The sequence below is a fragment of the Podarcis vaucheri genome (genome assembly GCF_965113315.1).
Source record: "Podarcis vaucheri genome assembly, chromosome: 3".
NCBI classification, from domain to species: domain Eukaryota; kingdom Metazoa; phylum Chordata; class Lepidosauria; order Squamata; family Lacertidae; genus Podarcis; species Podarcis vaucheri.
The window spans coordinates 24,723,358-24,742,098 of NC_138761.1; the positions used below are offsets into that span (position 1 = coordinate 24,723,358).

General features: G+C 41.2%; 1 protein-coding gene across 5 annotated transcripts in view; it reads right to left on the minus strand.

The window, feature by feature from the left end:
- MTA3 (metastasis associated 1 family member 3) overlaps nucleotides 1–18,741 on the minus strand; it is a 124,652-nt gene that overhangs the window by 19,428 nt on the left and 86,483 nt on the right. For 2 of the 5 annotated variants that reach the window (XM_082217554.1, XM_082217555.1), the window contains exons 17-18: nucleotides 14,210–14,241; nucleotides 4,291–4,445 (exon numbers count right to left, since the gene is read on the minus strand). In XM_082217554.1, the coding sequence (XP_082073680.1) occupies nucleotides 4,291–4,445; nucleotides 14,210–14,241 (187 nt within the window). Of the gene's footprint in view, nucleotides 1–4,290; nucleotides 4,446–11,796; nucleotides 11,911–14,209; nucleotides 14,242–18,741 lie in introns of those variants that run through there. The other 3 variants (XM_082217556.1, XM_082217558.1, XM_082217557.1) reach the window with 2 other exon arrangements.

Here is an 18,741-nt window from a genome sequence, read left to right on the forward strand (position 1 = left end):
TATATTACAGCTATTTCGTTTGAGGACAAGAAAGCCTAAAATGAGCCTGGGTTAGCAAAACACAGCTAAATTAAGACGTATTATATAGGCTCATAGCACCTTGAAGTTCTTGAAAATATAGAGAGATTAACAAGCAACTGCAAAGTTTCTCTGCATGAGCAGTTTATTGGGGAGATGAATCACAGGCTAACTATTGAAAAATATTCCAAGTTATTACACCTCCACCCGCTCCATTCCCTTGTAGGGTCCAGGATTCCAAGAGATTATTCACACATAATTTCTCATCACAATATTACACAATACTACAGATCTAGCAGCTAAATGTGTAAATTGAATCCAGAAAAAAATATATTGCATTTTCACTGCGAAGACAATGTGTGTGTTCAGTCAATGCATGGAGGAAGGAATGGCTCCACTAGCAGCCACATTTGTCGATTGTAGCTTTTCACCAGACCAGTGCATGGAAACTCTGGATGAGTTTTGCTGCTGCAATACCTCTTCTCCTGCACATAGTGATTGCACACAGATGTAGATAATCTGTGAAGAGCCAGTGTTTCCTAAATATGGGCTGCAAGATCTGCAATTGCTCAATCATCACTTAGTGTTGCAGTTCATCAGGTGATGAGAACGTGCCTTAAAATCTATATGTGTGCGCATTCACTCTGATCTTTTGTCTTGTACAAATGCAGCAATCAAACAGATACACACACACACACACACACACACATACAAGAGCCAATAGAAAGGAAGATTGAAGAGACTGAGGAAATAATTTAGTTTGTAGAGGACTTAATATCGATTCAGAACATCCTGGTTTTCTTTTCATTAAGGGCAGGGTTTTGGGAAACCAGCAGTAGAGTAAATGATCTACCCTTTTTCCACAGTCCTTCCTTGCTTCTCTTTACCAGCGAAAAAAGCCAGATTGTTTCTAGAATAATTCCACCCTAGATACCTGGGTGCAATATTAGAACAGGGAGGCTGGAGCAAGCCAGCCTGAAAAATGTACCAATAGGCTGATAAATAATGGTTTCTGCAGTACAAAAGTAAAGTGCCTAGAAAAATTGTCCACAGGAGTTTAGCGTTATCAAGAGAATGTTGTAACTGCTATTTTTATGTAATGTTTCCTCACACAAAATATTTTCATTTTTCTTGGATGTATTCATAAAGCACTTTAGAGATTAGAGAACTCATGATGGACAATGGTAACAATATTGGAAACCTATATTCTGATATAAAGTACCCACTCTCCCCAAGTGAGCATCTCTGATCGGACCATACTTCTGCAAGTCCATGATAGACAGATTATCATGTTTTTGTTTTGTTCACTAATAAACATTTTGAAGTTAATCCTTCTTTTTAAAATAATAATAATAACCCCACAATATCACACCTTTTACTTTGTTTTCTACAATACCACACAATGGAATTCTATTTTGGCATTAAGTTGTATATAACTTAATAAATAGTAACAATGGAGCAGGCTGTCCAAATGGGCCAATAGTGTCAGAAGCTGCAGAGGCTAGAACTGGCTACATACCCAATTGTCCCAGTTACCATCACTGTCCCCCATGACTGTGGTGATCTTTTTGGCACCACAATGTCATGCCACAATCTTGCACTTTTAGGGGGAGCAGGACAACCTTGCACAGCATCTCAAAACATGTGTTTTTTGGGCGCCATGCCTGAAAAAAGCACTTTTCATAGGCCTTATCGCAAGCGGGTCACGTGACTCATGTGGGAGTGCGGACGTGGAAGGTGGCATCCTGGTTTTCCATTGCAACGTGTTCCAGGGTATGTGGGTGCTTCTAGTTCTGTTTGCAGCTGTACACAGAACCCAGGGAGAACTGCATCTTGGAACACACAAGGAAAGGAGGCTGCCTGATGTAAAATGAGTCCATTGGTTCACTGACCTTGGTATTATCTACTATGACTTTTAGTCAGACAGAGCTCTTCCTGAGTGCTACCTAAAGATTCTGGGGAATGACTCTATGTTCTACCACTGAATCATAGCTCTTCCTGACATCTTCCAACTGTGGAGTAGTCTTAGGCTCTGGACTGGCTCCACTTATCCAGGCTGAGCCCTTCTAGACAAGTCAAAGGCATGTACCTTTATTTGTCTACAGTGATCTTGTCTGAGCTACAACCATCTTCCTGCCTCGGTTGTGTTTCTGTGCATCCCTCAGCTGGGTCTCAGGGCTTGGTCCCTCAACTCTGACTCCCCAGCTCTGCGCTGCCTCTTGGTTCACCTCTAACAACTGCCTGTATCTGACACCGAGGTCAAGTCTTCAAAGAAGAAGAAAAGGCACAAACTCCTACTACTATCCCTTGTAGGACGCAAAGCTGCATCCCATTTATTGTTGACTGTCAGCAGCATAAAGTGTCCATAAAATAGGCAAGATGCAGACACTGAAAACAAATAAATAATTGTGAATTACTAACAATATAGTCCCAGCATTAGATAAGGCTCCTTTTCCAGCTTAATCATTTCCAACAGTGCAACAATTAACATTTCACCAGTGGGGCTGGGGCAACTGTTCCAAAAATGCCCTTAAATATGGGGCTGGGGATGTGAGCCCAAACACATCAGCCAACTGAATATGAAATTTTATGGTGGAGATATTTTCCATGCCAAGGCTAGGTGCAGAACTATTTATGTAGGGCATTGTCTTCAAAAGACAGTGATTTTCAAGGGCTGCTAAGTTCAACTTGATCAGAAAAAGTAACCTGTATATATCAGTGTCGGTTCCCTAAGCCATCCTTTTGCATGTTGCTAATTTGAGCACCGCCAGGATTTAGGAAAACTTCGTAAAAACACTCTGCTTCATAAAACACATCACATCATTGGTAGTAACCTGTGATCAAGTTCATGTGGAAGAGAGGTTCAAGCTGAGCTGCCATTATTCAAATTCTGAAGCATCCCAATGTACTGTGAATATTTTCCAGTCCACGTCCATGCAAGGCTAGGTAAATTAAACCTTTGGTAACTTTTCATACTGGCAACATACTTTTTAGACATGCATCATTTTGCAACACAGTAGTTCAATTTTACTAGCAAACCAGAGGTTAAACTAACCCCTTTCTAGCCCAGCGAGGAGCGCGGGAGCGTTTGCGCAACACACCTGCACATGGCAGCCAACACACTAACGCGTCGTGACACACAGTTTGGAAAGCTCTGGATTACAGTAACTTCAGGGCACACTGGTGTTTCTCATAGCAAACGTGCAACAGGTTAATAAAATATATGCATAGGTTGATTGCTATAGGTGTCCCCAACATTTCCACACATTTATTTATAGAGTCATGTGTTCTACATCCATGTTTAGTAGCTTGCTGCTGGAAACACCAGCATAACAAGTTTCTCCTGGAGCAATCAGTATGTTTGAAGCTCTCTATTTTTCCAAGCAACGGCATATGGAAATATTCAAGAAGTTATTCCTTATTTTCTGACTGCTTTCAAGCTATTTGGATAAATGAAGCTATTCTGTAAATATTCATCCATGTACCTATGTATAATCACACATACACAGAGAGAGAGATGCATCTCAATCTAAAATAAATTTGCCAGTTTCCTCTGTGTTTTAAAGCGATTGCATTGCATCATCAAACCATCACTGAATAAGCTGTAATTGAGGGATTTCCATGGCAATCAGTGCACTGGAAGCACTGGCACTCAGAAATCTTTGTGCTTGTAAATAAGAATGGAAAGATGTTTTAATAAAAGGACTAAGCAAGGGTAGCGCTGCAGGAACAGGCTGCCTTTGGTTCTTTATACAGAGATAAATAATGGTCAGATGATGAAGAAAAGATATCGGGAAGAATAAAAACCCCACACAATAATCTATGAACAAACCATGTTCACCCTCTGAAAAACCCACAGCTTTTATATCTACCTCTCAGCCGGAGTACAAAAAACCATTTCCTAAGTGCTAAATTGTGGGGAAATGTTTATTCTTCGGTCATATGATGGAAAGTGAGGAACGGATATTTACAATAGCCTCTCTTTCTAGCACAGAATAAATGCATAAAGGATCTTTTGCCTGTTTGAGATACTGATATTGGATCACCAATTACAGCCTTTCTACAGATTTAAATGTGCCTATAAATATTACTGTAGCACATGATGGAGACTGTTTCAGTATGTTTGACACCTGTGGGAATTGACTAGCTGGATCCATCATATGCATAAGAATACATTTCGGCATTCTCAGAATGTTACCTAGCAATGAGAGGGCGAGCGAGCTTTCTACACTCTTGATTCTTGCAGGCTCTTATCTCCCCACTTTCTCTTACCTGGTCTCTTCTGTAGCAATAAAGAAACCATCATCAGGAGCATTGAGCCAGTTTTGTCTCTGCCTCTTGAGCAACGGCGTAACACTTGGCATAAGGTCACTTGTGCCGACTTGTAAAGTTTTACCATTAGTTGTATAGAAATCATGTGCCGCTTGCTGAAATCATTGCCAAAAAAATAAAAAATAAAAAATCAGGAAATATTTTAGATACATGGACTACAATCCAATGGAGAGTGTTATTTTGTCCTTGTTTATAAGTTCCCCACCACATCACAACACAATAAAGGATAGACAGGTTAGTTTGCATAGGCAAACTTGGCCCTCCAGATGTTTTTGGCCTACAACTCCCATCATCCCTAGCAAACGGGACCAATGGTCAGGGATGATGGGAACTGTAATCTCAAAGCATCTGGAGGGCTGAGGTTTGCCTATGCCTGGGTTAGTCTCTCCAGTGTCTGTTTCACATATGTTTAATCATAAATCCGTTCTGCCCCATTTTTAATGCATCAGTTTTTTAAATTGCATACATTTCTGCTCTAAAATACACTTTCTCCCCAAAGTGTTTATTTTTGTATGGATTTCTCCCTGAAATATGCAATTTGTATGCATCTTCGACCCACAACCTGCATTGTAAAATCAGAAGTGTGTAGTCCAAAGGATAGCTGCATTCCGATCCATGAAATTAGCCTATGAGGTGGCCATGGTTAAGTTCATTCACATAAATTCACACAGAATGAACATCCCTAATCACAGCCCACTTTTGAAAGACCAGGTCCTCTGAGATTAATCCATAATGAGAGTACTTGGGGGCTCTCCATATTCATGCCCTTATCTCAAACTAAAAGTAATGTTCCAAGTTGGGAGCCAGTAATTAGCTGTGTCTGCCACATGGCAGGCATGTGTCACAAGAACCTTGTAGAGCTACCTTGGTTGAACACTAAGGAGACCAAGATACTTTTTTCCTCATTTTTGCTGCCTCAGACCTGCAATTCCTTGGGCCGCAATATCCCCAGTGGCCCCTCTAGCAATCTGGTGCCCAATAGCATGCGGAAGGTTTCTGACATTGGATATTGTTGCCGTAGGCACTGCTGATTCTCTGCTACACTCGGCTGCAGACACTGAATGGGAGTGATAAAGTCCCAGTAGAACCCATTACAGTGAGAAATGTGCTCATTTACTGTTGCTCCTTCTACTAAGAGCAACTCCTGTGGCTGTTGCTCCTCCTCCTTATATTAGCCATTAAATTATCCTCCTAGTCCTAGCATAGATTAGCCTTTAATAAGTACCGATGGGATATAAGGTTCCTGTTTTGCCTGCAGTACTATTTCAAGAAATATTAGGCTACCCACCAAAAGGCAGACTGAGGTGCTGAATGCATTTGCTGAAGTTTAACCTAATCTGGGTTTTAAATTCAAGCTCAGTCCAGGGTGGCCGGATATATCTCAGTATGCAGTCCTGTGGACAAAGCAGCAAAGAATGCATGGCACAGGAAGTCAGTAGGAATAGAGCTATTTGCTTTTTAACCTGGGCATTACTCAAATACTTAATGTTCCCTCTAAAGCCATTGGAAAGCACATCCACTGCTGCAGAAGAACGTGATCAATAACTTTCAGGCACAAACTCTTTGAAGATGATGTCAGATACAGTGCTCCCATTTACTACTTTAGCAGCACTTCTGTGTTATTGATGCCAAACCACGGAAAGATTCACCACACTGCTTTTGCCCTGAAAGCCTAGGAACCGCCCCTGCCCTCTCAATTCCTGAGCCCATTAGGAGCAGTTCTGTATCACTGCAACCTCAGCCTGGAAAGATGAGCCATCGCAATGTTTCCCTGAAGCAAGTTTGCTAATTTATTTACAGAAAACAGCTGGCTGAAAAGAGACATATTCATGTGTCACTACAATTTTAACCTGGCCAGTCCTAAGCAAGTCCAGCATGTGTGTCACAAACATTTCACCAAAACCAAAACCAAATATAAACAGGGTTGAAATCAGTAGGGGCAAATCCAAAGTGAGTTTTGCCACCTGTTTACTTTCCAACTGGCATTGCATTTAAGGCATGCTTGCTTCAGCTGTGCAGAAGTGCTATTCAGCTCAGAGCATCTGTTTTGCATGCAGAAGATTCCTGGTTCAGTCCTTGGCATCTCCAGGTAGTGTTGGGAATGTCACCTACCTGAAACCCTGGACAGACCTGATAGTCAGCGTATGCAATAGTGAGCTAGAAGGACTGCAGGAGGTTGTGGTCAAATACAACCAAGAAGCAAAGGGCTAGTTAGTGCATGAAGAACTAAAGGAGTTGTATTGCTAGATAGACTCAACTAGGTCATGACCCTTCTTCTCTGGAAGCCTATCTACTTCTTCTACTTCTCTCTCTCTCTCTCTCTCTCTTCCCCCCCCCTCTCTCTTTCTCTCTCTCTTTCTCTGTCTCTGCAGCATGTGATGAGACAGACATGAGTTAGCTTGCTCCCAGGCTTACAGCACATGTTTGGAACTGTATTCTGTACTTTCTACCTAAGAGTATTTTGCCTGTGTTATCCTTGCTGCTGCATGGAACAACGCATGACTGAGACTTTGAATCTGTAAGTAATAGATTTTAAACTACCTTAACAGTGTGTGGTCTGCTCATTGCAAGAGGGGTAGGAAAAGGCCAGCTGTTATGTGCAGCTGAATGGGATAAGAAAGGTTGAACAACCTATATTCTTAACACTTTACTGTGCTACTTATTTTTGTGAGATTAATACTCTGCTATTGGGGTTCTCTGTGTGCAAGCCCCACAATTTGAATCCAGGCACCTAGCCATTTCTTTTTGTTGTTCACCTCCATACACAGGTCTACAGGGATTAATATATTTTAATTCCTCCCACACATTGGTATAAGGCACTTCCTCTGTTCCTAAATGTCCTATTGCCTACTGATAGGCAATATGAGAGACACTATGGAAAACAATCAGGGTCAGGAAAATGCCAGGGCACAGAGACCAGGCCAACTCCACTATTAGTTTCATTTGACTGTCTTTGCAAATGGCGGCCTGGAAGTTTATGAAGCAGTCAAAGGTAAAATCACATAGCTTCTGACCTTCCTGAATGCCCTACACAAAGCAAAAGATCTCATCCCTCTGTAAGTAAGAGACCTCCTCCCATTCTAGACTTCTTTGTGGAACACATAGAGGGTGTGGTGGTTTCTCACATTGTATCGGACGCCATGAAGGGTAAATATTCCGCTGCTCACCCACTGCCCCAAGCTCTCTGAGCCTTGCAAAGAACCCAGATAAGTAAGGATCTCTAATCTCATCCTAAGACTCTGAGAGGGACTGGGTGAGTTCAATAATAGCAGGCGTCTCCACATTCTCTCAAAATTTTAGGGGTACAACACATGGGGTGTTTTTTGCTAGGACTCCTGAAATCTTGGTCCAGCATTGGGTATATTCATATGTCCCCTCAAGAACTGGCCAAACACATCAATGCAAGAACTGAAATATTCTAAGCACTACTAACAGAAAACATTCAAGAATGCAACCCGAATCTCTCTCCCTCATGGCAGTACAAGTGACACGAGCAAAGTATTTATTTATTTCTTCTAATGCTCATATCTTCACTTGAGTAACCTAAAATCAAGCTCTTGAGGATCTTCAGGGCTGTGACTCACTTTATATTTCCTTGTATAAAAATAAGGTATACTTTAGGATAGAAACCTATGCATTATTTATTTTTTATAATTAGATATCATTTTACTATACAAACATTACAAGCCATCAGCATTAAATAACCCCAAAGCAAAAAGGAAACTGCAGCAGACCAGAAACAAATATAACAATATAAACAAATTCAACAATAATTTTAAAAATCCCCAACAAACTCAGCAAAATGGTACATCTATACCCGCACAGAAGACCAGTGAAATTAACCAATGTTCAAGTCCTTCTTAAAGATTTGGATTTTTACTTTGTTGGACCCTAGTGGGCTTCCTTTGGGAGGGCATTCAATAAAATTGGTGCCATTATTGAGAAGGCCCTGCTCTTAGTAGACTCACAGAACATCTGCTGGTAGGAGGACACAGAGCAGGACCTCACATGCTGAATAGAGTACATGTGGAAATGTGTAAGGGGGAAAAGTATTCCTTAAGGTACTCAGATCCTAAGTTATTTAGAGCTTTCAAGGCAAGAACCAACTCTTTCCATTATGCTGTAATGAACTGGCAATAGTATAGCCAATCTAGTATAGATTGAACAATGCTAGAATACAGTGGTGCCCCGCAAGACGAATGCCTCGCAAGACAGAAAACCCGCTAGACGAAAGAGTTTTCCGTTTTTGAGCTGCTTCGCAAGACGATTTTCCCTATGGGCTTGCTTTGCAAGACGAAAACGTCTTGCGAGTGTCCCGATTTTTTTCCGCTTCCCCCCTTTTTCTAAGCCGCTAAGCCGCTAATAGCCTTTTAGCCGCTAATCCGCTAAGCCTTTAATAGCCACTAAGCCTTTAATAGCCGCTAAACCGCTAATAGCGCTAATCCGCTAAGCCGCTAATAGGGTTGCTTCACAAGACGAAAAAACCGCTAGACGAAGAGACTCGCGGAACGGATTAATTTCGTCTTGCGAGGCACCACTGTACTGTGCTCTAATCAACCAGCCGCTGAAACAGCATTTTGCATCAATTGAAGTTTCTTGTCCCTTTTCAAAGGGCAGCATGTTGCAGTAATCTTGTCCGGAGACTACAAGAGCATGAATTAGCATGGCCATCCCAGTAATGAGTCCCAGCCCACAGTTTAAGAATAAAAAGTTTAGGGTTCCAGTGCCACATCTGAGACTGCCTCCATCGGGTGGGTAGTACACCAACAGAAACTCTATCCTATCTCAGACTCCTAACAGCAGAACACCAACAGAAACGCCATCTTGTCTCAAATTCTGAACATCCAGTACACTCCAGGAAAGGGAAGGAAAATTATGAAAGAACATGGCAGCACTTCATCTTGCCTTTACATAATTGCTCCTGCCCATATTTGATACACAAAGTCATCTTATGGATTCATTGCATTTATACTTTGCCATTACTCAAGCATGCTTACATTAAACTATTCAATAACAGATATACCGCCAGCACCTTATGCATTATAGTAACAAAAAATGGTTTAGTAGACACTGAAGGAAACCACTATCATTTCAAATTCATCATAAACAGAGGTGCCAGCTTCTCTGGACAATTAAGGGGGCCCAACACGATATTCTGACGTAGGGCCCTCTGAATATTGAGGGGGCCCTGCCCTCTAGAGGGGAAAAAAACATAGTGTGGGCCCTTGGCCCCCAGGAGCCAACACCCTTGGTCATAAAAATACCTATTGTGAATTATATGCAACTGAATATTTCATATAAATTAAGAAATAGTAGTAGTGGATAAACAGACTCCATTTCTGATTATTTTGCTGTCTTATCTTTCTGTTTATATTTGCAATCTTCCCATATTCTTGAAAGCCATCGATTGATAAGCAGTGAGTTGATCTTTTTTCATTTAATGGTCAGTCATGCTGCCTTTGATAAATGGCATTATCATTTCTGTATCATTCTGGAGTATTATGACTTACGCATGTCCCAAAAGAGTAACTAACCAATGAGTCCATTGACCACACACAACTTGTCACATTTCTTATCTCTAATTCAGAGGCCCAGTACGTTATAATCATATGGCAGGTTCAAAAAATATGTAACAGCCAGTATGTATATTTGATTTAGCTTATATGATGTCAAATACCACCAAATACAAATTTATAAAAGTTTTCCTTGTGGTTCATACAGAAAGTGGACTGTGGAATATTCTGCCACAACCACCTTCACATTTTCTGTGGGATGCTTATATTAAGATCCTTTCCCCCCAGTTAATTTGATTTACCATAATTTTATTAATCTGTTTTACAGTTTCTTTAAAATAATTATTTGAGATTACTTTGCCAAAATTAGTACAATAAGTCATACTTAATGACTGAATTAGTACAATCCCTTAGTGGGCCATACATACTTCGTGCTCAAATTATTTATAATGTGTCCAGTTTTTAAATATAGGAATAAATGAGGTTCTGTTCTGCCTGTCTCCTCTTCAATCTGTCTGGAACATTTTATTAGGTCATCTTTTAATATACTCCTGATTTTTTCTACATACAAAGAATTTCCCAAACTACCGTATTTTTCGCTCTATAACACGCATCTGACCGTAACACGCACGTAGTTTTTAGAGGAGGAAAACAAGGAAAAAATATTCTAAACAAAACAGTGGATGTATGATTTTTATGGTTCATACTGTGGCCACAGACATGTGATCTGACAGTGAGTTTGGGGTAGCCCAATGCAAAAATCCTGAGGATCCATGTGGATCCATGCTTTGTAACCACGTTTTTGCGCCATTGCGGCCCCATGAAACAGTGGGTGGGTGTGTGTTTTTTGGTGCAGGCTGTAACCATGGAAATGCTATGTGATCTGATGGTGAATTTGGGGTGACCCAGTGCAAAAAATCCTGAGGATCCATGTGGATCCGTGCTTTGTAACCATGTTTTAAGTGGGGAAGGAAGGAAAAGAACTCAAGGGACAAGGAGCACGCGTGGGGTGTGTGTGGAGAAGAAGCTTTTCGGCGAGCTGAGCAGGGAGGAGGGAGGAAAAGAGCACTGTTGCTTTAAAGGTATACTTAAGGTATTTGCCCTGTGCCTGGGTTTTTTTTTCCATTTAACAGTTTGCAGCCTTTTCCTTCCGCTCCTTGTTTTGAGGCAGAATAGATTTGAGCAAGTGAGGAGGACTTGGATTGCAGGGGATTCGCCATTAGCTGTGTAAAAGCACTCCTCCTTGCAGCCTGAATGATAAGCAGCCACCAGCAGCAATAGAATGGAGCACAAAAAAGTGGTAGGGGCACTAGGACCCAGACAATGCTCAAATCTATCCTGCTTGAAAACAAGCTGCTCCGTCCCAGCGGATCAGCTGAGACGCGGGGGATTTGCGAAGTTTTCCCCTCTCCCTCATCCCCAGCCTTTTTTTTTACTTCCTGGTTTTCACTGCGCTGGCTCAGAGCTCGAGGTTGGTTTTATTTTGCTGCTGGTTGCTTAAATTTTATCTTTCCTGCCGTCCCTCTGCAGCCTCATTGCTCTGTTTAGAGAGAGCGCGGACTTTTGCTAGCGTCTGTCCCTCCTCCCGTGTAAGCGGCTGCTGCCGGCTTTGCTGCCATGGCTCTCCTTCCCTCCCTCCTTCCCGGCTCCAGGTCGCTTTAAAGCAAGCAAAGTGAGAGCCTCGTAGAGCGTGCAAGCGGCTCCCGCTTTGCTTGACTGACGGCAGCCATGGCTCCGATCCGTGCATTCGCTCCGTAACACGCACAGGCATTTTCCCTTACTTTCTAGGAGCAAAAAAGTGTGTGTTTTGGAGCGAAAATTACGGTACTTCTTCAAAGTTTCTTGCCATCTGCAAAATAATTGTTCTAAAATCTGTAATCAGGGCTCCTTTTTAGTTGATAGAAATGTTTTGTTTAACTGATTTTTAAAGAAGTTGCATTGCAACGTTTTATTAAACAGCTTTTGAAAGTAAAAATATTCTATGTAACATAAGATTTTGAATTTGTAACTTAAGAACAGAGCTGGAAACCATTCAAGGAAGCAGTGTCTGAAAGACAAAACATACAGCCAAAATACACTATTTCAAAGTCTATTGAGAACAAAAGTAACCTCTGGCATAAAACAATTAATAATAACAAATTTGAATTTAATACAAGCACCAGTTGTGAATGACAGATTTTGGAAATCCAGTGAATTCTCTTTAGAAAACTGAGAGAAGATATTGCAATGATACTATGATGACACTAATGTGAGCAGATCTCCTGATTAATCAGGAAACATGGATATGAGTAGCAATCTTGATTGAATCACAATGTTAGCATCTGGTATTCTGCTCTGGACTGTTTATGTCACCAAGTTATTCTGTCATTTTGCATCAAACATTCAGACTTGTACACAGTGTACAGTGAAGACCAGACTCACAAGAAGAGATTTGATTGGAGCTATGAGTCACTAAATGACTCAATTCTGTATGAGCAGGTGGGTACAAGTTGGTGAGAAAGGCATGGTGCTACTGTCATGCAAGAGTGGATAACCTGTGGCCTTTGCGACTAATTTCATGTAGCCATCAGGTTAAATTCATGGTGGGATGGGGAAGCCCATAAGAAAAGAAGGATATGGCTAGCAGACCAAGAAAAATGTGGGGGGACAAAGTCAAAATGGACGGTATATTATTTGTTATTGTTGTTATTAATGTATATTTAATGTATTTATGGCCTGCCTTTCTCCCAAGCTGGGATTCCAGACAGCTTACAACCTTTTAGAAACATCACTTTAAAATACAAAATAATTAAAAAACAAACTAAAAACAATTGTTAAAATACAATAAAGGATATTTAGAACCAGTACTGAACTCTTGATTGCCCTGATAGCTGCCAACATTGTCTGCTCCTTAGTTTTCAAAGGCCTGTTTAAATAAGAAACCTGCCAGTTGAAAGATAACAAGGAGGGAGCCAGTGTAATCTCTTTTGGGAAGGAATTCCAAAATCTTGCCGCAGACATATGAAAGGCTCTCTCTTGTGTCACCACCATCTGTGCCTCTGATGTTGATGGGACCGAAGGAAGGTGCTCACCCAAGAATCTTATCACCCAGGGAGGGAGATATAATCTACCAGGTAAATGGACCAAACCATGGGTAGAAGGAAGGGGAAAACCTTCAAGCAATCATTTCAGACGTCTTGCAATTGTGATGTCTCTCTCCTCTCATTGAGGGATGGGTGGGGGTGAGTAGAAGAGGGAGAAAGAAATGGAAGAGAAGGGAGATGGGGGCACTTGTTGGGATCATTCCCACCCATCCCTGGCATATGGCCCAGAACAGAATGCTTTGGTATTTGAACCTTTCACTCCAACCTAAAATATTCCTATGAGTTCCTTGGCTGATGAGATGAAATGTAGATTTCATGTATGAGTTTTCTCTAAGGTATATTTATGATCTTAATAATTCAGCCCACTAATCCTCCCAATTTTCAAGTCATTGTGGGGGTCTTACTATTTCTTTATATGTTTTTAACAGCAGAAAAGAACTGGAACTATGGCTGCCATTCCAATGTTTGCTAACAGAGCTTCAGCTGCTAATCATCTTTTTGTTTCTTTAAACGAAAACAGGGAGAAAATCAGACAACTGTTAAGTATTTGCTTTAGGAATTTATTGGGGTTTTCCTGATTTGTAACATAATTTTTAAACCAAAGTAACAGTATCTCTCTTGAAGATGAACACACATCATGAGAATAGCCATCTCACAATACATGAAATATTATAGCACAGAAGCAATAACAATATTGCTTAGATTCATTTGACCAGGACCACATGGTATAGATAAACTTTGTGGAAAATTGGGGATGGGAACTTGGCCCTCTGTGCCTCCAAATCCAACACTTGTTTGCCACTGTTTCACATTGGCCCCCCACGCCCAATAGATTTCAGAAGAAGAAGCCACCAGGTGTCTCATCGGGTGGGAAGGAGCATCCTGGCAGGCATGTTGCTGTTGTTTACCAGGAGGGAGAGGGGAAAGGCAATGGAGAGGTTGGTCCAGTGCAAAGGCACCAGTGTGGAACTGATCTGGTGCTCCTGCTGGTGTGTTGGCACCACAACAACCTCCTCACCACTCCATTTCCCCCATCTCTCCCAGTAAACATCAGCAACCCAGCTGCCAGGCAGCAAGCATTGTCGCCCCTCCCTGTCCTATGAGCCACTTCTGGTACTAAGGCTGCAATCCTTGCTATGCACATTTACTTGAGAGCAAATCCTAACGGACACATTAGTTTCTGAGTAACCATGCATAGGATTGCACTGCACATTCTTTAAGTCCAAATCCAGTAAAATCTGATAGAAAAATGTTAGAACTTACCATTTTAGTCCCATGTGTATGACTGGAGAGTCCTAAAACAAAACCACACACAATACCACAGATTAGACCTAGATTGGCTTACACACATCCCTTTACAACAAATTATTTTCATTGCAGCTTCCTCAAGAGCAACCGTAATGCTGAAAGATACAGAATGCCAAACAGAGAGCTCCAAATACAGAGGCAACCTTGCAATTACAGGGCCCACCACAGCAGATGGCACTGATAACAATCTTCAAATATATGAATGCCTGGCACATAGAAAATGGAGCAGATTTATTTGCTGTTGCTCTAGACGGCAGGACAAGAACTAATGGGTGGAAAATGCAAAGAAACCGTTTTCTGCTATATGTTTAAAGAAACTTCCTAACAGCTATTTTACAGTGGAACAAATTGCTCTGAGAGGCAGTGGACTGTCCTTCACTGAAGATTAGTTAAGTAGAGGCTGGACAGCCATTTTGTTAGAGGGTAAGATTTGCATCCTTTGGCCCACGCTCTTGTCCTTTGACAAAAATCTCACACATTTTTGCCTCTTATTTGCCTGATAAGCGTCCCATCCAAGCACCACACAGATTCAAAATTAATACATTCAGGAGTAAAAATTGCATCACATGCCCATGAGAACAGTCTCTTGGCCTCTGCCCATTACCAAGCTCACCAGAAAGGTTCCCCTTGGCCTACTAAATCACTTCCTCGTCACCAGGTTGTCCTACCACAATTAGTTTTGAACAGATCTAGATTGATTGCCAGCAATCAGTCCCCGCTCCCCAAGATGTTTACACATGATTTGTTTTTATTATGCTTTGAAGTTGCTGAAGTCAAACTAACCTGGATGCAATTTCCTTTCGTACCCACAGGTGAAGCTACTTTGGCACTGCTGCGTCAAGTGAAAATCTGAGCTTAGCTAATCAATGTTGCTAAAAGCAGAACAATCACTTGAGGAAACAAGTCTGACAATTTCAGCTAGACAATTAAGACAAAGTTCCTAGATGCAAACAAGAAAAAATAATTGCGGTGCAGTCAGAGAATAACGTTTTGGAGGAACCAATAAATCACTAGCATTCAGAGAAAGTGGTCTAAAACAGAATGGAGTGCATGTCATACTGAAAACTGTAACCTAATGGAACATTTGTAGTTGGACTTTAGTCTACTGATGCTGGGGCAGTCGAGTGGGTTTCACAGCTTAGGGGAGATTTGAAGCCAGAGTTTGCTACGTCCTACTCTAACACTCTAACCATTACACCACTGGCTTTCACACTGGCTAGACAAAGAGAATTAAGTTTAGGTATTTATTTGACCCCTTCATGGATCACTGCCTTGCCGTGGCGAAGGGGCTTGAATAACTCAGATTTCAAGGGCACAAGGATTTGGAGAGCACAAGGAGAAGGGGACGACAGAGGACGAGATGGTTGGACAGTGTTCTTGAAGCTACAAACATGAGTCTGACCAAACTGCAGGAGACAGTGGAAGACAGGAGTGCCTGGCATGCTCTGGTCCGTGGGGTCACGAAGAGTCAGACACGACTAAACGACTAAACAACAACATTTATTTGTAGAGCCCCACACCTGAGAAATAGGGGCTTTGCTCCATATTACTGTTTTCTACAGTCTGAATTGTATTATTTATTCTTTTTTCGTATTTATATCTTACTTTTATTTTTTCACAAGGAGAAACTCTAATGTAGCACTGGGGTGTGTGTTATAGTAAGTATACTAGGAACCAGCAAGCTTACTAAATTAAGATCGCATATGCTTCCATGTAAAATTGATGTTACACAGAAATATAATTTGAGAGCCCCCAAAGTTATAAAATGTAATAACAAGTGAGGCTTCTTCCAGCAACTCTTGGAATAAGTGTTTATGTCATTGCTAAAACATTAAGGTGACTCAGGGTTGCATATTGGAATTTTGTTTTCCAAGGAGATGAGCTAGGAACTGAATACAGATTTCAGACAGAAATGTCAGGTGCTTTTCCGTATGTCAATGAAGAAAAAAAGAAGAGAAGGGGTAAAGAGAGAACAAATCAAATACTGCTTTTAAAGATTGTTTAAATTCATTTCCTTCCTGTCTCCAAAAATATGCCCCAGCACTTCTAAATTGAGAGGATTGCCAGAAGGTTCTCAGACTGTTTTCTACAGTCTGTATTGCATTATTAATTTTTTCATATTTATATCTTACTTTTATTCTTTCACAAGGAGAAACGCTAGTGTGTGTGTGTGTGCGCGTGCGCATGTGCGTGTGTGTGTGCGTTATAGTTCACTAACACATAGTTCACTCTTAGTGAACTGAAAAATGGGGGTGGAGATGCTCCTTCAGGTATACTGGGCCGACACCATTTAGGGCTTTAAAGGTCAGCACCAACACTTTGAATTGTGCTCAGAAACATATTGGGAGCCAGTGTAGATCCTTTAGGACTGGTGCTATATGGTCCCGGCAGCCGTTCCCAGTCACCAGTCTAGCTGCTGCATTCTGGATTAGCTGTAGTTTCCAAGTCACCTTCAAAGGTAGCCCCACATAGAATGCATTGCAGTAGTCCAAGCGGGAGATAACCAGAGCATGAACCACTCTGATGAAACTGTACACAGGCAGGCAAGGTCTCAGACTGCATATCAAATGGAGCTGGTAGGCAGCTGCCCTGGACACAGCATTAACCTGCACCTCCATGTTGACCAAAATGACTCCCAGGCTGCGCACCTGGTCCTTCAGGTGCACAGTTACCCCAGAGAATCCCCTACTGAAAACCCCATCACTGCTACTGATTTGGAATTATGGAATGCCCTTCTATATGTACATACGCATCAAAGTCTAAGATTGAGCACTTTTCAGAAGCGTTTAGGGCTTGTTTGAGAAATGGCTGGGTAATCTTGTTGATTTGATTGCATTTTATTTTGCTGGAGGGCTTTTACTTTTATTTATCTGCCCTGATTTGGCAATAAATCTAAATAACATAAAATAAAACAAGCTATATTCAGGTAATACTGCAAACAAGCACTTTGTCAGTTGCACTGAGCTAGCCTACTTTGGCATTCTATGAAATCTGTCACCGCAAAGTTATATAATTCAATTACTTCCAGATGTGGAGAGAAGTGAAGCTTCCATTCTCATGTCATTGTGTGAATCTTTCCTGTTTAAAAGCAAAGTGTTGGCCAGAAAGTGAAGGCAGCAATGACATTTTTGCTTCCCATGGTTTTGTAACTTGAGACACACAAAAAATTAAAAAATGATTCATTGAGTTTTTCTTAGCACACGGAGATGGAGGTGTTCAGTCTGCTAACTTGAGAACTTTCACCATCCAGCAAGAGTTATTGAAAAAACTATGCATCCTGACATGTTTGCTGAGAACCTGGATTGCTGATTACCTTTACCATTCACTGAAGCAAACTAAGAGTGATGGTGGAGGAAAATGCCAACACCTAAATATTTTCCAGTCTCAGTGCCTATTTTCTCCACAAAAGATGGATGCATCAGTCCAGTAAAGAGGACCCATACGCAGAAACAGGCTATCATGCACACAACTGATCCAGATGCATAGCTGAATTAGATATGGTATTTTCTAAAAAAATCTCAATGTTGAGTTTATTTGTATGGATTATTTTTTTTAATTCCTGTCTTGCCAAGTGAAATTGATGAGAAGAGGTTTGGGTTTTTTTAATGGTCCCAGTAAAACTAAAAACAATTCTCACCTGAAATGTACATTGTTATAATTGTTACTATATGTATAATATTAAATAAATATTATATACATATATACTCCAGGTTTCCTAAAATAATCACATATATTCAACAGCGCACATGACTTTATAAAAATACTTACATATTAATATATACAAAATGAGCCTGCAGAACTATACCCACATGGAGTACTGTTCTTTTATACACAATACAGTGGTACCTCGGGTTACAGACGCTTCAGGTTACAGACTCTGCTAACCCAGAAATAGTACCTCAGGTTAAGAACTTTGCTTCAGGATGAGAACAGAAATCGTGCGGCGGCAGTGGGAGGCCCCATACCTAAAGTGGTGTCTCAGGTTAAGAACAGTTTCAGGTTAAGAACAGACCTCTGGAACGAATTAAGTTCTTAACCCAAGGTACCACTGTATACAAATAATTGTATATTATCTGCACATGATTAATCAGGCTTTTTTTAAAAAAAACAAAACATTAACACCCAATGTATAAGAAGAAGAAGAAGAAGAGTTTGGATTTGATATCCCGCCTTTCACTCCCCTTCAGGAGTCTCAAAGCGGCTAACATTCTCCTTTCCCTTCCTCCCCCACAACAAACACTCTGTGAGGTGAGTGGGGCTGAGAGACTTCACAGAAGTGTGACTGGCCCAAGGTCACCCAGCAGCTGCATGTGGAGGAGTGGAGACACGAACCCAGTTCACCAGAGACTACCGCTCTTAATCACTACACCACGCTGGCTCTATGCAGCTTACACCTCAATGGGCAAGAGGCTGTCCAATGCAGGCAAAGCTCAAGTCTGTATAGAAATCTGTAACCTGAAGTGTTTGTAACCCAAGGTGTTTCTAAC